At 39.2% G+C, this 24,186-nt stretch overlaps 1 protein-coding gene across 1 annotated transcript in view; it reads left to right on the forward strand.

Annotated features, from left to right (window-relative positions):
• The window catches only part of METAP1D (methionyl aminopeptidase type 1D, mitochondrial), an 82,643-nt gene that overhangs the window by 39,146 nt on the left and 19,311 nt on the right, over positions 1-24,186 (forward strand). Inside the window, 1 exon segment of the mRNA XM_003253709.4 lies at positions 22,540-22,697. Coding sequence (XP_003253757.2) covers positions 22,540-22,697 — 158 coding nt within the window.

Consider the following 24,186-nt stretch of genomic DNA (forward strand, 5'->3'; position numbering starts at 1 on the left):
GCAATATATAAAAGCATCTGGTTTTCATTTGTTACATATGGGTTTTTATTTACCAACCCCCCCCCAAAACATTGAAATATATTCATGTAGCTACCTGAACCACTTGTAGATCTTTAGACTTGTGCGGCAAAAGGAATGATAATTATAATCTGCTTCAGGCTACAGGCTAGAATAATTCAAAAGGAAATGTGCATTACTAATGCAGCAGAGCTCATAAATTCTCAATGTCAGTTTGCCATTTATGCAGTCAGTCTGGTTGGCTAGAGGCAAAAAGACTAGGGTTACATAATATTTATGAGGTCTGAAGTTAGCCATCACCAAAGCCAAATATTGCCAGTGTTTCAGATTACTCATTAAAGTCAGCATCATCTAGTCACGGCAATGGAGTTGGGAGCAGAGTGGATTTGGTAGTGATGAAACATTAGTTATAAGTATAAATTCTGTCCATTTTAGTCCACTACTACCTCCTTTACAGGATTTATAGCCTTCCTGTTTTATATATTGTCCCTGAGATGCCTACCTAAGGAGGGTTCCCATACCATTCTGCAATAATCTACTTGCCACCTAAGGTTTCATAACACAAAGGTGGAAATGGGACTTTCTTCACTCTGCAGTGTTTCTCCAACCCTCTTCATGTTTAACTCCTGAGAAGACCTCCTGCCTCTCTGTACATCATCACAATGGTCAAGTCTCAAAAACTTTTAGATCCCAGCTAGCACCTTATGTCATACTGTGCTCAGAAATAATTAAGTGTCCAGACCCATACTCTTGTGCTCTAGTGCACTTCAGGAGTTTGACTTGTATAGGGTAATGAGCAGCTACAACTCCAGGCCTCAGGGTTACTCCCAGGAAACACTGTGACTGTGAACTGCAAATTAAAAATGTGTGTACAGTTGTACAGTTTCCAACATCAAGAAGCACTAGTCCTGGAGCTGTTCATAACTGCTTTCTTTGTATTTTCACAAAAGAACAGGGCATCCCAGAATTAAAATAACCTTTTCATTTCCTACACTTCTTAGAAGTCTTCAGGAAAGATGAGTTTTGGTATTATTGTTGATGGTGAATTTTTTTCGGGGTGGGGATGATGGAGCAAATACCTTTAAAACTTTTTTTTTTTTTTGAGACGAACTCTCGCTCTATCGCCCAGGCTGGAGTGCAGGGGCTCCATCTCAGCTCACTGCAACCTCCGCCTCCTGGGTTCTAAAGCGATTCTCCTGCCTCAGCCTCTTGAGTAGCTGGGATTACAAGCACCCGCCACCAGTCCCAGCTAATTTTTGTATTTTTCGTAGAGACGGGATTTCGCCATGTTGGCCAGGATGGTCTCGAACTCCTGACCTCGTGATCTGCCCGCCTTGGCCTCTCAAAGTGCTGGGATTACAGGCGTGAGCCACTGCGCCCGGCCAAAACTTTTTTTTGTTTTATTTTGTTTTGAGACGGAGTCTTGCCCTGTCGCCCAGGCTGGAGTGCAACCACCTGCCGGGTTCAAGCGAGTCTTCTGCCTCAGCCTCCCGAGTAGCTGGGATTACAGACGCCCGCCGCCACGCCCAGCTAATTTTTGTATTTTCAGTAGAGACGGGGTTTCACCATGTTGGCCAGGCTGGTCTCGAACTCCTGACCTCATGATCCACCCACCTCAGCCTCCCAAAGTGCTGGGATTACAGGCGTGAGCCACCGCGCCGGGCCCAAAACTTTTTATTAGTGAAAAAAGTTTTAAGGATTTCAGTTATACCAGGATTATAGCTTAACTTTAAGGATTTCATTTTACCCCTTTCTCTACTTCTACCTATATTTAAAAATATAAAAAAGTCTGTTTTTTTCTGTCAACTATATGGCATAGTGATTTTCTTCCAGACTAGTAGGTGGAGTCGGAAGTAGTATTCTGAAACATGTGGAGGAAACTACATCAGGAGAGCATTTGCCCTAAGGGAAAAATAGTGAGAGGATCCCCACACGCTCCGAAAATTTTAAGACATACTGCTACTCCCAGGTGGAAATCAAACTAAATACACAGCGTTCTAGGAACTAGAGATATACAGAGTCCTTGTTCAGCAGAGTGGCAGACTTGTTTTAAATTTATTTTTGTTCAAAGTTTTTGATCTCTTTTACTGTTACAAGACTAGGGGAAATATCGTAATTGATTGTGCTATTTGCTTTGATACATTCAGGCCCTGTTGTTTTTTTGTTTTTTTTTTTGAGATGGAGTCTCACTCTCTCCCCCAGGTTACAGTGCAGTGGCACAACCTCGGCACACTGCAGCCTCTGCCTCCCGGGTTCAAGCAATTCTGTCTCAGCCTCCTGAGTAGCTGGGATTATAGGCACCCACCACCACGCCCGGCTAATTTGTGTATTTTTAGTAGAGACGGGGTTTCACCATGTTGGCCAGGATGGTCTCGATCTCTTGACCTTGTGATCCACCCGCCTCGGCCTCCCAAAGTGCTGGGATTACAGGCGTGAGCCACCACACCTGGCCCATTCAGGCCCTCTTGTACCTGATAGCCACAGTATGCAAGAACTGAAGGAGTCTGAGGCCCCCCAAAAGCATATTATGTAAAGCAAAAACAAACAAACAAAAAACCCACTTAAGGCTGGATGCAGTGGCTCATTCCTGTAATCCCAGCACTTGGGGAGGCCGAGGCAGGTGGACCATGAGGTCAGGAGTTCGAGACCAGCCTGGCCAATATGGTGAATCCTTGTCTCTACTAAAAATACAAAAATTAACTGGGCGTGGTGGTGCACACCTGTAGTCCCAGTTACTTGGGAGGCTGAGGCATAAGAATCGCTTGAATCCGGGAGGTGGAGGTTTCAGTGAGCCGATATCGTGCCACTGCACTCCAGCCTGGGTGACAGAGCAAGACTCTGTCTCAAAAAAAAAAAAAAAAAAAAAACCCCACTTAAATGCTCATCACTGGTTAAATAAGGTGTTGTGTGACCTGTCCATAAAGGAATTCATGAAACAACTGAAAAAGATCATGTAGATCTATATTTTTTTGTTAGAGACAGGACCCCTAACACTGAAGACTGGTTGCCCCCAACTCAAGCCAGATACATAATTCAAAACCAAACAAAACTAAGCTTTAAATAAGTAAATACAGAATAAGAATATAAAAACATTTTAATTTCCTTACCCTGATTATTTTATATATATATATATTTCATCTCCCAAAAGAAATGACCTAATATATATATAGTTTTTTTTTTTTTTTTTTTAAGATGGAATCTTACTCTGTTGCCTAGGCTGGAGTGCAGTGACGCCATGTCAGCTCACTGCAACCTCCGCCTCCCACATTCAAGCAATTCTCCAGCTTCAGCCTCCCCAGTAGCAGGGATTACAGGTGCCCACCACTATGCCCAGCTAATTTTTGTATTTTTAGTAGAGACGGGGTTTCACCACGTTGGCCAGGCTTGTCTTGAACTCCTGACTACAAGTGATCCACCTGCCTGGGCCTTCCCAAAGTGCTGGGATTACAGGCATAAGCCACCGTGCCTGGCCAGAATTATATTTTTTTATTTTAAAAAATATATGTACATATGTATATATACATATATATGTGTGTATATATATGTACATATATATATATACATATATATTTTTTTTTTTTTTTTAAAGAGACAGGATCTCACTTTGTTCCCCAGGCTGGTCTCAAACTCCTGGGCTCAAGCAATCTTCCCACCTCAGCCTCCCAAGTAGCTGGGATTATAGGCACCCAGCTGTGAGAAATATTTTAAATATCAGATCCTTACAAAAAAGATAGTATTCTTTTATTGGAGCTTTACTTTGCTGGCACTTCCAACACCTGTTAGTTTATCCAGTCAGGCACTCCATATTTGGAGGGAGGGAGGATAATATTTGGGGAGAGGCAAGGTAAGAGAGGGGTGAGTTGGCAGTGATGGAAAGCAAAGTCAACCCCACTTGGTCACAACTCATTAACGTCCAATGGAGAAGTGTGAGTCTGCATGTATGTTTGATTTTTGATATATGAAAGAACATAAAAATATGACATTAGACTATTATACTTCAATTTTAAAACTCAAGTTTTTTAAAGAAAAGTATGTTTAATGTTTTACAAAAATTATTGTATTTATATTTAATAGCATTATATTCCATTATAAAAATTTCATTTATAGTAGCAACCAAGGAGTTAAAAAAACCCAAGAATAGACAAATAACAAGAAATGTACAAGGCCTGTATGAAGAAAACATCAGATCTCCACTGATGGACATTTAAGAACACTGTAGGAAATGTGAAGACATTTCTTATCTTAAAGAAGATGTTAAATATTTTAGAGTCAACTGGACATGGTGGCTCACGCCTGTAATTCCAGCACTGTGGGAGACCAAGGCAGGAGGATCACTTGAATCCAGGAGTTTGCGACTAGCCTGGGCAACATAGTGAGACCCTGTCTCTACAAAATAAAAAAAAAATATTGGGCATGGTGGCATGTGCCTGTAGTCCCAGCTACTCGGGAGGCTGAGGCAGGAGGATTGCTTGAGCCCAGGAAGTTAAAACTGCAGTGGGCTATGATTGCACCACTGCACTTTGTCTGGGTGACAGAGCAAGACCCTGTCCCCCCAAAAAATTGTAGTCATATTGTCCTTAGATTAATCTGTAAATTCAATGTAAACCCAATTTTGTGGCCAAAAGCACTTTAAACATGGTAGAAATACAAAAAGCAAGCTGAAAGATAGTTGAAACAATGTAGTACACACGTTTAATGTTTCTAATTCACAGAGTACTCTTAAAAATAAATCAGGTGGGCTGGGCACAGTGGCTCACGCCTGTAATCTCAGCACTTTGGGAGGCTGAGGCGGGTGGATCACGAGGTCATGAGATCAAGACCATCCTGGCAAACATGGTGAAACCCCATCTCTCTTAAAAATACAAAAAAAAAAAAAAAAAATTAGCTGGGCGTGGTGGCGTGCACCTGTAATCCCAGCTACTTAGGAGGCTGAGGCAGGAGAATTGCTTGAACCTGGGAGGCAGAGGTGGCAGTGAGCCAAGATCCCACCACTGCACTCCAGCTTGGTAACAGAGCGAGACTCTGTCTAAAAAATAAAAATAAAATAAGTCAGGTGAAGAGGCTGGGCGTGGTGGCTCACACCTGTAATCCCAGCAATTTGGGAGGCCAAGGAGGGTGGATCACTTGAGATTGGGAGTTCAAGACCAGCCTGACCAACATGGAGAAACCCCGTCTCTACTTAAAATACAAAATTAGTTGGGCATGGTGGCACATGCCTGTAATCCCAGTTAGTTGGGAGGCTGAGGCAGGAGAATTCTTGAACCTGGAAGGTGGAGGTCGTGCCACTGCACTCCAGCCTGGGTGACAGAGCGAGACTTTGTCTTGAAAAAAAAAAAAAAAAAAAAAATCAGGTGAAAAACAACCCAAGAGGCCTAATAGGAGACTTCACAAAAGAGGATACAGAAATAAACAAAGGAAAATATCTTTAACCTCAGGAGTATCTGAAGAAAAATAAGTAAAAGTGAGATACCATTTTTCATTTATCAGACTAGCAGATTTTAACATTAAACTATTGGTAAAGGTATAGGAAATAGGCATCATTAGGAAGACAAGTTGCAGTGTTGGTGAACAGTTTTGCAAATATGTTAAAGTTTGCATATTTCTTAACCCACGAATACTAATTTTACACATTTAAACTAAAAAGAAGTCATCACTTGTGCAACTGTACTTGTAAAAAGCACATTATATAAAGCAAAAAAATCAAACCAAAACAAAAAGGACCTACCAAAATGCTCATCGTTTAAATAAGGTACTATGTGATCCCTTCGTATAAGGGAATGCTCCAAAACCACTAAAAAGGATCCTATATAAGCTGGGCGTGGTGGCTCACGCCTGTAATCCCAGCACTTTGAGAGGCCGAGGCGGGCAGATCACTTGAGGTTGGGAGTTCGAGCCCAGCCTGACCAACATGGAGAAACCCCGTCTGTACTAAAAAATATAAAATTAGCCGGGCGTGGCGGCGCATGCCTCTAATCCCAGCTACTCAGTAGGCTGAGGCAGGAGAATCACTTGAGCCTGGGAGGTGGAGGTTGAGGTGAGCCGAGATTGTGGTGAGCCGAGATTGCGCCATTGCGCTCCAGCCTGGGCAACAAGAGTGAAACTCTGTCTCAGAAAAAAAAAAAAAAAAAAAAAAAAAAAAGGATCATTCATATATATATGTATATATATATATATATATATATGTATATGTATATATATATATATATACATATGTATATATATATATATATATATACATATATATATATATATATATATATATATATATATATATATATATATGACGGAATTCTTTAGTGGTGATTTGTGAGATTTTGGTGCACCTATGCTGCTGTGTATTTTTATACATACAATAAGCCTGACCCTACTCTTGGGGCTCAGCCTCATTTACAGCTGGGCTTCCCAAATTTTATTTTTTTTTTCTGGAATGAAAAAAGTTTCAAAGATTGCCATATAATGCTTTTTTTTTTTTTTTTTTTTAAATTACACTTTGGTATCTCAGAAATCTCTTTCTGTGGGTGTTTACTTCGATTCTGAAAATAGAGCTAGGGTCTTGAAGTGGTTTCTGAATAAATGATGAAACATATGTTCAAAGTCTGTAACTCTTCCTTCTCCTTAACCACATCCTAGATAATCCACTGATGGAAAGCGTCATTTGTGTGAATAGATTCTCTAGTTTTAGTTTTCAAGGACTTTTTTTTTCATTTTAGCTGTCTGGATGATTAATGTGACTAGGAAAATACTGTTGACCCATTTAAATCATGTCAGACAACATCCATTGCTCATCTACATAATGAAATACACACTGAACATTACAGCTTAAGTGTGGGAGCCAGTGAACTACAAAATAATGTTTTAGTCATTTAGATTATAAAATAAAATATAAGATATTAGGACTAACTATAGCATTAATTATTAAACTCTTCAAATGGTAATTGTCAGTAAAAACAACTTTTAAACCAAAACAACTAGTAGCATTTCTGCTTTAGTAGTTAATTAGAGGAAGTGGAGGTGGTTGCATGCAACAGTATTAATTTAAGAAAAGTCTTTATGTGAAAGTGTCTGTTAATATTACTTGACCATTATGGGACTTATTGTAAATAGTTGAGTATTTCAGTTTATCAGTGGTTGTGAAATAATAGTTTTCCAACAAAATTAGAAAAAATTGTTTGACATTTTTATCATAGTTTCATTAAATGGTCTCCGAATAATCTTAAAGATAACTAATTTATAGCTGAAACTATTTCAATCAATGATCTAATAACAAAGATAAGCTTTGACAGCTTTAAAAATATTTAAATTTTGTAAGGACATCATTTGCACAGTGATTAAATAAATGCAAAATGTAAAGGCACTGAATTTAGGCTATCAGGTTTCCATGGTTACACCTTTCCAAGTTATTTTGTGTATTGTGTAAATAGGTCTGTGAGTCACTGATAATTATTTGTTTTTTTGTTTGTTCTGTTGGTAATTCTGTGTTTAGCTGAATTTAATACAGTTCACACGGCGTGCTTTGGTTTATGTATATTTTAGTGTTTGTGATTGACAGTGATTGAGCATTTCTTATGGAGTGCTTGCCTTTTTTGTCATAAGTGATGTATGTTGGTAGTGCTTGAAATGTAAATAAGTTCTTCCTGTATCACTGTTTAATAAACTGGAATTTTTATGCAAAGAAGACTTCTTGATACATTTAAACAATAAGGTTTGTTGAGCTCTGAAATATTTCTACTAAACAGATTGTGCACCAAGACAAATAGGTTTAAATTCTTACAAACTGAGGTTACCAAGGGCAACATTAAAGTTTATGGCTAAGCACAGCATTGACTGAATGGTATTTAGTAACAGAATAAAAAAGGCTGAATTCTTCTTTTTTTTTTTTTTTTTTTTTATTCAGAGTCTGGCTCTGTCCCCCAGGCTGGAGTGCAGTGGCACCATCTCGGCTCACTGCAAGCTCCGCCTCGCGGGTTCACGCCATTCTCCTGCCTCAGCCTCCCGAGTAGCTGGGACTACAGGCGCCCGCCACCACGCCCTGTTAATTTTTTTTTTTTGTATTTTTAGTAGAAACAGGGTTTCACTATGATGGTCTCGAACTCCTGACCTCGTGATCCACCCACCTCAGCCTCCCAAAGTGCTAGGATTACAGGCTTGAGCCACCGCGCCCGGCTTTCTTTTTTTTTTGAGACAGGGTCTCACTTTGTTGCCCAGGCTGGAATGCAGTGGTGCAATCTCGGCTCACTACAGCCTCGGCCTCCTGGGCTCAAGTCATCCTCCCACCTCAGTCTTCTGAGTAGCTGGGACTACAGGAATATGCCACTATGCCTGGCTAATTTTTGTATTTTTCATAGAGATGCGGTTTCACCATGTCGCCCCAGGCTGGCCTTGAACTCCTGAGCTCAAGGGATCCGCACACCTCGGCCTCCTAAAGCGCTCAGATTATAGGCGTGAGCCACTGCGCTCAGCCAAAATAGCAGCATTCTGATCTAACTCTTAAAATTGTTTGTGATAGTACACTTTACAGGGAATGTCTTCAATGCAACGTAGAATCTTCCCATAACATAATTTCTCTCATCCCACCCTTTGCACAAATTTAAGAAGTATTCTTATATGTTTAGAAAGATATGATCCTTGAAAAATGTCAGGGCCTTTTATGGATGTAGGAAGGAATTTTCCTTAGACCTCACCATTAACCATCAGCATACTAGTAAGGGCCCAGCAGGAACTCTCAGGAAAACATCAAAATTAGGCTGTCCATAATTCATCCTACTGAGTGTGAGCCTTCTCTCATACACTACAATCATGAAATGCTGTCCAGTTTGTAAAGTGTTTCTACATCTGCAGTCTCATTTGGGGTTCCGGTTGGCCCTGTGATGGAGTGAGGAGAGGCCCAGTGCTTTGGATAGTGTCACTTTTAAGTAGCAGCTCTGGGACCCAACCTAGGATCTCATGATTACTTTGTGAATTACTTGCTTTGTGGATTATCCAAGGCACATTTTAAAATTCAGGCTGGTTTCTACCTACTGATTAGTCCATTTTAGAGTGACCTCCTCCCACAGTCAGGTAACCAATGATAGTAATTACCATTTATTGAGGGCTTACCTTATGCCACTTTCAATATATCATGTCATACAATTATCATAGCAACCTGTGAGGAAGGTATTATTATTATTATCCACATTAACAAATGAAGAAACTAAAGCTTAAAGACTTTAACTAACTTGTTTAAGTAAACCAATAGTACTCAGAGAAGGAAAACCAATTTAAACAAGAGCTCAAGTAAATATAAATAGGAAGGCATATCTTTTGGAGGAAATTCTCATGGTGCATTCACAAGCAAAATATAAAATTTTAAATTTCACACAGTTTCCTTCTTTTTTACCCCCAAATTGACTATATCTTATTAGGCATTGAAGAGTTGAGGTTTCTTTGTAACACTCCAGTAGAAGCATACTTCAAAAAGCGTCCCATCCCCTCAGACAATAAATATGTTTCAAATGTTTTACACATCAAATATTTTGGTATTGTGGCAATATTAAAAACTTTAAATATGAGATGATGAATTTGTCATTTTACTGTGTGAATAATCTCGGTGTTGGCTAAGGTTTTCAAGTAATGTGTTTTCAGATGTGAGAAGCAAGCAGCCTGCTATATACAGATAAAGAGTACACGTTTTGTTGGTGGTTGGGGTGGTTTTAATTTTTAACGTTTTTAAATTTTTATTTTATTTTAACTTTTTTAAGGCGGGGTCTCGCTCTGTTGCCTAGGCTGAAGTGCAGCAGCGCAATCTCGGCTCACTGCAACCTCTGCCTCCTGGGCTCAAATGGTCTTCCCACCCCAACCTCCCAAGTAGCTGGGACTGCAGGTGTGTGCTACCATGCCCGGCTAATGTTTGTATTTTTTGTAGAAACAAGATTTCACCATGTTTCCCAGGCTGGTCTCAAATTCCTGGACTCAAGCAATTCACAGGCCTCAGCCTCCCAAAGTGCTGGGTTTATAGGCATCAGCCTGGCTTAATTTTTAATCTTTAGTACAAAAAGTAACAGATAGTTGAACATTCATATCCTTAAATATATAAGTATATATATTTAAATAAATGTTTATATTTATGTTTACTTATATACATATATTTACTTATATACATATTTATATTTATGTTTACTTATATACATATACATACACACGCACATATATATGGGCCAAATTGTAAGCAGGCTTCTATGGAGCTCCCCTTTTAAGCCTGTTTTAACCCCACTTTAACACTTTGTACTTTTTGCATTAATACCAAAAACTGTCGAGTGAGTATTCATATGGTCAACCAGGTATACCTAGTAGAATTGAGTGTAAAATTATTTGTGGCAACATAACAATACTAGTCCAAAAAGCTGCTTCAGAAAATTTGGAGCTTTTGCTTTTACTAAAGAGGTTACTGTATACTTTCCCTTTATTCTTCTGGTTGAAAATAACTCCTTGATGAGTGATCTTGGCTTCTGTTGTCTTGAATCTGTGTACTCTCAACTGCAGAAGCTTGGAAATATATTGTTTTCCTGAAGCATTAGCTTTCCCATTTTAGGTAGTAATTATTGACCTATCTATCTACCGATTTACCACTCCTATTGACTGGTTACAGGGCAGAGACAAAACTACAGTTGTCAAAATACCACAATAAGATTTATATTCAAATGTTTTCTTGCTATCCCATGCCTTTCACTTGGAGGTGTACAGTGAAAATCTTCTCAGGAAGTTTAAGATGTAGGGTTTTTTGTTTTTTGTCTTATTTGTTTTTGGTATTGATACTACAATTTTGGTCAAAGCTCTGAGCTATTTCATCCCAATGGTTTGCTTATGTGGCAATAACTTTCAATGGCCCATTGAAAAGAAAAAAGGAAAGAAAGACATCCAACAGTATACCTAGGGCATGCTGTATCTGGAATTCAGTTGACACTGTTGTAATATGAAGACTAAAATCATGCTCTTTTCAAATGCTTTAATATAATTTAAAAATATATTAAAGCTCTGCTTTTGATCATAGATTATAAGCCCTCATATCTTCTGTTATTGGGTATTTTAATACAAAATAATATTTTAAGTAGTATATGACAGTAGTATTTATGAATAATCTGGAGGTTTTTTTAGGAATTAAAGAAGGATTTTCTTACTATATCAGTTTTTTTAAAAACCTCATGATGTTTTTATATAGACTTTCTCTAAAATTCAGTTGCATGTGTGATTCCTATGAAATTGCTCCTTCTGGTTCTGATTTGTGTGCTTTAATACAAAATCGTTCTATTTTCCTCTTCTTTAACCGAAGTGTGTGAGGTAACAGGAGTGTTTCTTTTGAGAGACTTTGGAAGGTTGAAATTTGCCAGATGTTCTGTGCTAACCCTAGAAGTGTGCATTCCCTGGGTACCAGGACTGTGTGAAATTCTTTCCTATAACTTTGGCAGAGCATTTGGTTTTGGTTCATTTTAGTATTGTGCTTCTACTCTGATCAGAGCTTGTCTTTTATTCTGTGTTTAAATGATATTACGGCATCCAGAAAATCTGACAAAGAAAATGATATTTTGATGACATTTTTCACAGAGCTCAACTAGAATGAATTATTACATTTTAACCACGGCCCTAATAAACAGCTTCTTTATTTCCTCTGTAAGGATACAGTATTTCTTTGTCCAAGAAGTTGCCTGAGTGTATGTATTGTTGAAGTGCTAAAAAGCTGCTTTTCTCTAAACTTTAGCTGAGAGACAATGGGATTTGCCAAGTATATACCATTTCGTTGTGACTCAATACTTTATAAAGATGAATTTAATTTAAATTTTGAAGTAAACATTTTTTTGTCTCAAGTGGAGAAATTCCATGTTGTACAAATTAAACATTTCTATGTAACTTCTACTTGTCCACCAAATGATCAGCTTTGAGTTTTATACTTGAGTTCTGACTATAATCTTTGGCACCCTTCCCCCAGCTATAATTTGGCCAGCCTAAAGGAATTGTTTTTCCTAGACTCACAAGCAGGAACCTACATTATTAAGTAGGAATGTTTATAGATCTGTGTTTCTAGAGTAGGATGAGGTGTTTTAGTTTCCCAAAAAAGAGGGGAATGCTTCTCGTTTTAAATACAGATGGCTGTGTGCTGGTGGTGTACATTAGTGAATAATCACACATTATCAGATTTAGCTTTTGTAAAGAAGCAAAATGAAGTATTTTCGTAAGCCATTTCTGAACTTGTCATTGATGTTATACTCTACCAGTTGCTATTGATAATTTTATTTAAAGGAGGTGGTATATAGTATAGAGCCAACTTCCTGATTAGGCCTTGGGGAAGGTCATGTTTTGCAGTGACCAGGGCACCACTCTTAAATGTCGTTATTATTGGAAGAGGGTACCCTCAGGCTGCTGCCCTTCCTCTCCCCAGAAGCGCTCTATGACTGACTTTCCAGTTCATCTTTTTTAGAACCAGGACTCCCAGGCTGTAGATGAATTCTGACATCTACAGACCAGTATCCATCTCAACTTCATTTGAGGTGAAGTTTTATTAGTAGTAGTGGCCCAGTCCTACCTTAGTATGAGAATGATGCATCCTCATAAAAATTGCAAACTTAGAGCAGTGAACAACTAGGATGAACTTTCATGTTTCAGCATAAAAGTGAGTTATGACTTTTTTGTCATTTAAAATATTTTACACATTTCCTTTTTATTTCTGTGGGATCTTTGTTACTGTTTTAGTGGTCTTAGGTAAAAATAACTTCAAGGACAACACTGTTGGATGTGAAGTAGAATATTTATTTCAGACAAGTATTATGCCCACATGTTTTAGATTCAACTATGTGCTTTATTTTCAGCATTAAAGAAAATGAGCTGTTTTCCAACACCTGCATACCAACTGGGCCTGCATCCTCTTTAGAAATGTTGTTTAATAAACACTGTGGCTTTATCATCCAGAGGCTGTTGCCAAATGCTGTTAATTAGGCTAAAAAAATGTTTTTTAAAGGTTGGTGAAACAGATCCACTTTTCTCTCTGTAATGGCATCTTAGCTTGAAATCCAGGAAGCAGTGGTGTATGGTGTCCATATCCACGATTTCCTGCATTGGAGAAAAAGTGTGGAAAGCATCTGGGGAAAAGGAGGCTCTTTACCAGCTTGTTTCCTGTAAGTTCAATTGGAAGACCTTGTCTGTGCAAATAGATTTCAAAATAGAGCCTGCCCTTTGACTGTCTCCATAATTACATGGCTCGCTCTGTATTTTATTTGGCAGCCAGAGCAGTTAACCCCTGGAAGGAAGGGGCTGATGGTATGGCCAGCTTGGCTTCCCAGACATGTCCATGGGAATGAATAAACTACTGTTTGGAGAAGCCCATAGCTAAAAACATACTAGAATAGTCTGTAACTGAACTGAAACTTCTTTAAAACAAGTTTACTAATGTTTATTATGATCTGTTAAAAAACTTAACTTTGTCCTTATTGTGTAGATTATAGAGCTGTATTAATTGTTTTAAAAAATTGGGAATTGGAGGAGTTCCTTGTTGCTTTGATGTAATCAACATCTGTCAACAGATGAATTTGCTTTTGTTTAGTTTCAAGGGCTCTTGTCCTTTAGCTTTGCCCAATCAGTATCTGCTTCAGCCTGGGGCATTCCCTAGTAGTACATGTGGTTTTTTTTCCCTCAGCAAATGCATAGGTTATTTCTTGTGAAATGTGAGCTTCTCTTCTGCTTTATTGTTGCCTTGAGATGGTAAGGAACCTTCAATCTTTCTCATTTATTTTGAAACATACACCTTAGTACTAGATTATAAAAATCAATGAAAGAGTTATATCAAGTGATGCAGACTAATTGTTCTTTAGCAACATTTGTACAAGTTATGAAACATGTCAAGCAATCAGTGTTTTAGGTCAAGAAATAGAAGGCATGGATGCATTTGCAGTGTTCTCATGGACTTGAAGCACACAGCGCTGTAAGAGCCTGTGCTCCTACTTTGAGTAATTGGTTGGAATTCATGAAGTGTGATCTTTCTGTGGGTCTAAATCAGCACCCTGAAAATATATTCCTTTGCTATAGTCCCTTCTGAGCTTACTGTAGGAGGCAGCATTTTTAAACAGTTAAAAATGTATCAGATTGCTGTCACAAAGTAAATTGTTTTTTTTCTTGTTAAAGTTAATATATTATTAAGCAAATCATTTGGTTTAAAATTAAAATCATCAATGAATGTAAGAACCATATTTGAAAATGAATTAGCAAAACATTGTTTTTTTTCTCTCTTGGTAATCATAAATCATTTAAATCTGGCAGGCATTCCTCTCTTCATCCAAAATAATTGCCTCCATTTGTAAAATCAATTAGATGTTAACATGCTATAAATAATAGTTTTGTTACTAGACTTTGGCATTTACTGATCATTATGAAAAAATATATTCAGTAAGACATTTTACAGGGTGTCTTTTAAATCACATATTATCTCTGGTTGACGTTGTTAGCTAATGTAAAGTAGTGCCAAGCTACATTATTGTGTTGTTTTCTACCCAGATATTTGATATCTCTGCAGTGTAATGTAACTGAGGATTGATGGCACACTGCAGGGTGAAAGTGCTTCCCTGGAAACATACAATGAAAAATATATGTGTTGGTAGTCCAAACTTGAGTACAAATGTACTTTGTTCAGTTTTACAACTGCTTAAAATAATAAGCATTTTAAATGTCTCTTTGAAAGTTCATTCAGACCTCTCCCTTAAAAATACTTGTTGACCAAAAGAAAACTCACATTTTCAGGGATAAAATCAGCTTAATTAAGGGTCATTAGTAAAGGCGCACATGAAAACCCAGGGCTCAGTGGGTGAAATGGAAGCATTTCATTATGTGGTATACGATGCATGAGCAGATAACAATTAAAATGGACCCTGAGTAAGAGGCCAATAAATATAGGGCATGTTGCGTGCAGCAACATTCGTTATTTAAAATGCATTCCTCCCGGCCGGGCACAGTGGCTCACACCTGTAATCCCAGCACTTTGGGAGGCCGAGGTGGGCGGATCACGAGGTCAGGAGATCGAGACCATCCTGGCCAACATGGTGAAACCCATCTCTACTAAAAATACAAAAATTAGCTGGGCGTGGTGGTGAGCGCCTGTAATCCCAGCTACTCAGGAGGGTGAGGCAGGAGAATGACTTGAACCCGGGAGGCAGAGGTTGCAGTGAGCCGAGATCGCGCCACTGCACTCTAGTCTGGTGACAGAGCAAGAAGACTCGGTCTCAAAATAAAATAAATAAATAAATAAATAAATAAAATGTGTTCCTCCCTCCATCATACTTGAATTCTGTAATCCTACCTTCAGACTTAACCTATAAAGGAAAATAAAATGCAGCTTTTAGAAATGGATGTTATTACTGAATATGAAAATATTTAAAGCCATAACCTAGATTTACATTCCAAATACAAATTTTAAATATGAAAAAATGTGCTGCAGGATCCAGAGGACATAGAGCAATTTCAAGAGATGTTCAGGCTGCACAGTGTGCTCTTCCATGGAGTGCAGGAAGCAGTTGCCTATAATTTTCAGCGTTCAACTCAGACTAGGTGCTGATAGAATTTTTGTAACACTAAAAATAATTTTGATTATTACCTTTGATAACAGTAAATATTCTAGTATTCATAACAAATAACATGTAGATTTACTGCCTAAGAAAACCCTATATAGAGTTGCTGTTAGGTCATCAACAGTAACAATACTACGATCATCTCTTGCAAGATCAAATTAGTACAAAGCAACTCCTCGCTGTTCTGGGCTCTCCTACTCCCCTGAGGTTTCTGGTGATTTCCCACTGGTGTCTCTAAAAACACCAGATTAGTCCAGTTGCCCCTTGTAGTAATTAGTACACACCTGAGTCTTGTTTCCCCAAATAGCTTTACGAAAACACGGTGTGCAGTGAATCCTGAATGAATGATAGTGTGTGGGAGACGGAGGGAACATTTCTATCTCTGAAGATGGTCATCATGCATCAAATTTGCTGTAACATTGGTGGTAGCAATTTGGAAATTAGATGTAGTTATAAGGTATCAGCAGTGCTTTTGTCAAGAAATGAATTACATTGGAAATTCAAGAGACCATTTCTACATTGATCTACATTAGTTACTATAGTTCAGGTATCCTTTCTGTGACCCTGAATATAATGGATACTGGGGATTTTAATTTTGCTCACTCTGCATTTAGAAAATTTACTACTTATTTATATTATGATAAACAAAGTTGAGGGCCCACCCCTCTTTCTTTGCCAGGCTAATTGGAGGACCATTATCTTCTAAAGGTACCATGACTTATGCCCATTTATTCATTTCACCTATGAAAACACCAGATTTTATTTCTTTTTTTTGTTTGTTTGTTTTTTTTTTGAGACGGAGTCTCGCTCTGTCGCCCAGGCTGGAGTGCAGTGGCACAATCTCGGCTCACTGCAAGTTCCGCCTCCCGGGTTCACGCCATTCTCCTGCCTCAGCCTCTCCGAGTAGCTGGGACTACAGGCGCCCGCCACCACGCCCGGCTAATTTTTTGTATTTTTTTAGTAGAGACGGGGTTTCACCGTGGTCTCGATCTCCTGACCTCGTGATCCGCCCGCCTCGGCCTCCCAAAGTGCTGGGATTACAAGCGTGAGCCACCGCACCCGGCCACCAGATTTTATTTCTAATAAAAAGATGGAATCATTTGTAATGAGTAGTTAGTGGAATAAACACAGTATGGCACCTTATTATCCTGTTGCCTTGTGACAACATTTGTAAGGGTGTCTTTTATCAGATTGAAAGAAAAGAATTCGTTTCAAATACAAAAGTGTCTTATGAAAGTGAAATTGCTGAATACAGTGTAGAACCATAATTGTCAACAGATTGGATATGTTCAGGCTGTGTTCCTGACGTTTCGAATTTTACCATCCAGTCATGTGTGGGTGTGTCTGCATCTTTTCGGCAGTGAGGCTGTCATTTGGCAGGACAGGCACCTTGGCAACACTGTTCATCCTAAAAGTGAATGTCTCAAAAGCCTCATCCAGACATCTAGTAGAGGCCTGATGACTTCATGCTTCAAGTTTAAGTACATAGAAAAGATTCCCCCTATAATGACTGTGTACTTGAACTTGATAACACTGATAAAGATGATCTTTTGTGTAATCAACCACATTGAAAAAAATCTTCATGAGTCCTAAAATTGATCAGAGGCTACATCTTCCCATTGCCTGGGATGTAGCATGACAATCATGGTGCTGAATGAAGGCACACATTTCAGAGCTGAAGGGACCTCAAAGATTGAGAAGCCCAACTCTCTCATTTTACTGAGCTTCTGCATCTCACAGGGTAATGTCTTTGAAGTACTCAGCACCGAGCTTGGCACCAGTAAGCTCTTGGTCAGTCAGCGTCCACTGTTATTGTTATTGCTCAAGATCACATAGCTCTTAGCAGGACCAGGGGTAGAACTTTCTGTCCAATGCTGTGCCACTTTGGTTCTTTTTTCATCATGCATAGCACCGTCTGATGTAATCAAATGCATTTGTTGGTTTGCCTATGTCTGCCTCCCACTACAAGGATGTAAGCTCCCTGGGAGTAGGGACCTTGTCACCTCGTTCACCACTGAATTCTCTAATCCAGAACATGGCACATGCAATAAGTTCATTAAGTAGTTGTTGAATGAATGAAGGCATTTAGAGACCCCACAGGTAAACATGTTGAAGAATGGAGAAGGAAAAGGAAAAGAAAGGAGCATTTATGGAGCACCTATTTTTTAAAAGATGGTTTACCTATTTATGTTATCTCAGCAAATGCTCACATCAGCTCATGGTAGAGAGAGCACTACTACTCCCATTTAATAGTGAAGAAAATGAGTCTCAGAAGTTTTGGTAACTCACACCTGTTTGACTTCCAAGCTCATGCTGTTGTCACTACCATAGTGCCTCCCAACTGGATCATTTCTAAGAATTTTCATGAAAAGTGTCTTCATTCTAAATGCTAACTAGTTACATGATATTTACGTTTTTCATGATTAAAAAAACTGACCTTGAAATCCAGTCCCTGAAAGAATACATTATGTAACCAAACACACTAGTGAATAGAACTCATAGAGCCCCTGCACACTGCTGAGAGGCAACTGGAATGGCAGACACAGCCCTGGATTTGGACTTAGAGGATTAAGCTTGGGGCCTGGTCATTGATTACCAGACGTGTGAGCCTTAGTTCCTCATCTATAAAGCAGTGATGTTAACAGCTACCTGCCTAATGACAGAGCTGGTAAGAGGTAATGTATGTAGAGCACCTAGCACTGAGCTTAATCTAAGTGTCCATTAAATTTTAACCACTGTTATTATTACTATTTATATTAGCATTATCATTATTAATAGTAATTATAATACTTTCCTCAGAAGAGAAACACTTGTGAGTTTGTGTCTTGTATGTGGTCCTGCCTAGCAATGCAATTAGGGAGGTGGAATCATACATTGAGTCCACCTGAGTCTTTCCAAATATTCCATTTCATATCCACAGACTGTCCAACTAATAGTTCTGGCAGCCACCTCCCCAAAGCGTGTGTTTGGTCAGTGAAGGCAGCTTGGCTTAAGGTAGTGGGTGGATTAGGCCAACCCATCACCACTTTTGGAAAAAGAACTTAATAGTAGTAGTAACAATAGTTTTGTGAGGCCTTTTAAATTTTCTGAGTATTTCCCTGTGTTTTAGCTCCTGTTTTTTCTCATGCCTGTGAGAGAAGTAATATATTTTGTAGAGGCAACTTAGCCTGCTTTCCCTCTCAGCTTTGGCACTTACTGCATGTTCCTTTGTGTGCCTCAGTATCTTCAACTGTGACATGGAGTAATAACAGTTCACAATTCATACAGTTTCTGTGAAGATTAATGAGCTAACATATGTAAAGTGCCTAGTACAGTAATTGAGACATAATAAGTGTTCAGTATTAGAAACTATACTGGAGGCCATGTTTTCTTTCCCATTTTATTTTTTATGCAGTCTTTTTTTTTTTTTGAGACAGGATCTTACTCTGTTGCCCAGGCTGGAGTGCAGCGGTGTGATCATAGCTCAGTGCATAGCTCAGTGATCATAGCTCCAGGGCTCAAGTGATTCTCCTGCCTCAGCCTCCTGAGTAGTTGGACTCCTGAGTAGCTGGACTGACTCCTGAGTAGCTGAACTCCTGAGTAGCTGGACTACAGTAGCTGGTGGCCCAAGCCACCACATCTGGCTAATTCTTTTATTTTTTGTAGAGATGGGATCTCACGATCCTCCCACCTCAGCCTCCCAAAGCACTGGGATTACAGATTTTTATGTATTCTTGAAAGAACTATTATTTATTGGGTATCTTCTAAATGCAAGACACTTTCACATTTCTTGTTTCAATTCTCACCTGAAACTGAAATGAAGAAACTTGTGCAGGGCCACACAGCTAATACGTGGTAGAGCTGAAACAAAAGTTCAGGCTTCTGCCTTCCAACTGTCTGCTTTTCCTAGGACACTACCCTGTCCCTCATATATCAGTTGACAATACTAGAGTTGATGATATTGTCACTAGGGAAATATTATACTTTAAAAGCTTTACAGAATACGCACCTGCCTCTATCAAGCAACTTTTTTTTTTTTTTTTAGAGAGACAGGAGTCTTGCTTTGTTGCCCAAGCTGGTCTCAGACTCCTGGGTTTAAGCAATCCCACATCAGCTGCCCTCAAAAGTAGCTGGGACTACATGTATGTGCCACTGTACCTGAGTTTTGCAACTTCTTTCTAAAGAAATGATATTACTGACATTTTGTCTAGTGCTTGAAATTGTTTAAAATAGTACCAAAAACACCTCTATAAGTTAGATTCAACAATATTGCAATACACTTTAAGGAGGGTCATAACTGAGTGAAACCTATCACCCTGAATCGCTGACCATTGCGGTTTGTTTGCATCAGTGCCTTTCCCCAAGTCAATTAGAGATCCAAAGTTTTGAAGTCAATACTTACCTGCAATTCACGTTTTCATTATGTTTCACAGCTGAAATGTTACTCTAGGCCAGTTGTTCTCAAGCTTCGTGTGCGTCAGGATTACTATGAGGGCTGGTTAAGGCACAGATTGCCCGCCTCCATCACCAGTTTCTATGTTTGTAGATCGATACAGGGCCCAAGAATTTGCATCTTTTTCTTTCTTTCTTTTTTTTTTTGAGATGGAGTCTTGCTCTGTCACCCAGGCTGGAGCTCAGTGGTGTGATCTTGGTTCACTGCAACCTCTGCCTCCCGGGTTCGAGCAATTCTCCTGCCTTAGCCTCCTGAGTAGCTGGGATTACAGGCGTGCGCCACCGTGCCCGGCTAATTTTTGTATTTTTAGTGGAGACAAGGTGTGGGATTACAGGCGTGAGCCACCACACCCAGCCTTGCATCTTTTTTCTATGTGACGTTATACTGCTGGTCTGTGAACCTCATTTTGAGGACTACTGCTCTAGACCAGGATTCAGCAAACGTCTCCTGTAGAGGGCCAAAGAGTACATTTTTTAGGTTCTGTGGAACATGTGTTCACAACTACTCAACTACCACTGTAGCTCAAAATCCTCCATAGACATTTGTAAGCAAATGAGGGTAGCTATGGTCCAATGAACCTTTTATTTATGAGCACCAAGATTTGAATTTCATGTATTACAAAATATTGGGTTAAAAAGTTTTTTCAACCATTTATAAATGTAAAAACCATTTTTAGGTTTTGTGCTGTGTAAATACAGTCAGCAGTCCAGATTTGGCCCTTGGGCTGTAGTTTTCTGACCCCTGCCATGTAGTTGTGGCCTGTTGGGGACTTTTAAAACTATTGTTCTGGCCAGGCGCGGTGGCTACGCCCGTAATCCCAGCCTTTGGGAGGCCGAGGCGGGCAGATCACGAGGTCAGGAGACTGAGACCAGCATGGCCAACATGGTGAAACCTTATCTCTACTAAAAATACAAAAAAATTAGCTGGGCGGGCCTGGTGGTGCGCGCCTGCAGCCCCAGCTACTCTGGAGGCTGAGGCAGGAGAATTGCTTGGACCTGGGAGGTGGAGGTTGCAGTGAGCCAAGATCGCGCCACTGTACTCCAGCCTGGGCGACAGAGTGAGACTCCATCTCAAAAAAAAAAAACCAAAAAACAACAAACAAAAAAAAGATTGTTCTAAATATGAAAGTAATAAAATAAAATGAATCAAAATGTCTTCCTGGCTGGATGCAGTAGCTCACGCCTGTAACCTCAACACTTTGGGAGGCTGAGGTCGGAGGGTCGCTTGAGCCCAGGAGTTTAAAACCAGCCTGGGCCACACAGCAGGACCCCGTCTCTACAAAAAATACAAAAATTAGCCAGGCATGGTAGCATGTGCCTGTGGTTCCAGCTACTCAAGAGGCTGAAGTGGGAGGATTCCTTGAGCCTGGGAATCCAAGGCTGCAGTGAACCATGATCGCACCACTGTGCCTTAGCGTGGGCGACAGAGCAAGACCCTGTCTCAAAAAAAAAAAAAAACAGTCTTCCTCTCTACCTCTAGCCCCAACCACATGCCACAGAAAGAGCCACTGTTTACAAATATCAATTTCCAGAAATTTTATGGGCATGTGCAAGCTTATATAAATGTATAAGCTCCTTTTACATTAATGGGCTTTTTATATGTATTTGTTAAGCATTCACTTTTTTCCTAACAGTGTATCGTGACCTCTTTCCATATCAACACATAAAGATGATGATTTAGCCTATTCTTTTTAATAGCTCCAGAATTTTCTGTAAGTATACCATAATATATTTAATCAGTCCCCTACTGGTATTTCCTATTTGGAAACATTTGAGTTGTTTCCCACTTTTTTCTACCGCAAATAATGCTGCCATGAGGGTACATCTTCATTCATCCATCATTGCATAGTGTCTGCAGGATAAAGTCCTAGGAGATGAACTGCTGAGTCAAAGGATATTTAAAATTTTGATAGATATTTCTAAATTCCTGTTATGAGTACTTTGAACCCTATATTCATTTTCTTTCAGTGTTATACTTACATTTTTGCTATTTAGTCTTTATCTGACTTGAACATTCATCACAATGAATTTCAGTGTAATGCCTCACTGCACGTGAACTTAACACAGAGTAGTAATCCTATGGAGGGCAAAAAGTGCAGCTGGCAATTTGTCCGTGATTCTTGAAAGGAAAACGGCTTTATAGTGTATAAAGCCATCAAAACAGTGCCCTGAATCTAGGGTCGTCTTGGACATTGCCACATAAGGTATCACAGCAGAAACTGTTCTTTTTTCAGACCTGGTGCTTAGCAGATGTTTCTATATGTTTGTTTCCCGTTAGAGTTTTCTATTGTCACACATTTATATAAACATAGTATTAGCTAATAAATACGCTGTGTTGCTATTGTACTAGAACTCAGAATACCACTGCTTTCCTTTCTATTTGGAGCTTTTCCTTTTTCAGTCAGTAGGTATTAGAATAATGATTTAATAGACAACACCACAACATCTTAAAGTGGAGGACTGTGTTAGGTTGGTTTTTTACTTAAAATATGTCTGTTTCTGCTCACAGGTTCTCATAGAATTTTCTCTTCACCACTCAATCATATCTACTTACACATGCAGTCAAGCAGTCAACAAAGAAGAAATTTCTTTTTTCGGAGACAAAGAGATGTTTCACACAGTATAGTTTTGCCGGCTGCAGTTTCTTCAGCTCATCCGGTTCCTAAGGTACTGTATTGCCTATTATCTCCTGCTTTTTCCAGCCAAGATAAAAGTTGACTGCAGAAGCGATCAAATATTTTTGCACCTTTGATTTCTGAGCCATTTGGGTTTTAATTTTCAAACTAGGTTTGTGATCTAAAACTGTGATTTGAGAAGTTTTAATATCCTGCAGTTCTATGGCATTAATTTTTTAAAACAAAGCTCTAAGCTTTCAATTGCTTAGTGTATTTAGGATTAAAATTTTTAACATGAAATTTTCTATATTAAATTTCTAACATGAAGATAAAACTATATGTATGTAGTTTTCCAACTGTTTTAGAGAAAAAAATTGACTATAAAATTGTGATGATTCAGAAGAGATTACTTAAAACTAACATACTAGGTTTTTTTAAGCCTGTTCTTATATTTTCCTTGTTATTGATGCTGGTGTCTTTGAATTGTCTTTTAGACTAAATTAAATAAAATATGTCTCAGAGCAGTCTTGGCTTTTTTTTTTTTTCAGAGATTGCAATTCTGTGGAAAGGCAATCTATCCATTTTTCGAAATGCAATATAAAGGGAGTGTGCGAGTGAGCCCTTTAGGAAGAAGGAGAATTGCTAAAGAAATATAGATTGGTCACAAAAATCATCTGCTTTCTCCCTTTTATGAACTTTGTTTACAGCGAGCCCATATTTAGTATGTTATACTTCTGAAGGTGAGTGGCCCACTTTTATGGCAAAGGCCAGTGACACAGAAGGGCCACCAGGATGTATCCCCTGGCCTGGCCATCACAGTGAGAGTGAGAATTTGGTATTAGTCACAAAATTGACACTTTTTTCCTTAGAAGAAAAGAAAAAGAAATCTCTGGTGAGGTGAATTGTATTGTTTTAGCCATTTCAGTCAATTTCAGCGTGACAGCCCAACAGCCCTTCTGCCTGCAAGTTATAACCTTGCCAGATCACAGAGCAGAGTAGAGACAAGAACACAGGCTCTTTGGGGGAGACCTGGTGAGCATTTGTGGGCATTGGTGGTGTAGCTGTGGGAGAGTAGATGTTCCTCCGGAGCTCAGCTGTGGCAAACCAGGCAGTAGTGTTACCTGTATCAGAAAACCCATCTGAACAGGGGAGCAAGTGAAGACCTATAACTCCTGCAGGACAGGCTTCACAAAGAGGAGAGCCCTAACCTCAGCCCTTCCAGAGCTGCTGCGATGTTTCAATTGAAGAGTGTTATCTCCCTCAGCTTCCTGTCCCAAACTGCTGTGGAGCCTTACTGTGGACTGTCCAACAATGCTTATAGTTCGTAATGCATTATAAACTATAAATAGTTTGTAAAGAGCTGTGCAAAACCTTGGGACTGAAAGAAGCTTTGTGTGTAAGATGGTATTTATTTCCTGAATACTGCCCATGGTGGAGAATGGTCTGCAAAAGTGATCAGGGTTTCACGTCTTGAGTTTTGGGGTGGCTTTTTGTTTACTCTTGACAAATAATGGAAATGTTCTAAGTAATTTTTATGTACT

This window comes from Nomascus leucogenys, chromosome 22a (assembly GCF_006542625.1).
Source record: "Nomascus leucogenys isolate Asia chromosome 22a, Asia_NLE_v1, whole genome shotgun sequence".
Taxonomy (NCBI): domain Eukaryota; kingdom Metazoa; phylum Chordata; class Mammalia; order Primates; family Hylobatidae; genus Nomascus; species Nomascus leucogenys.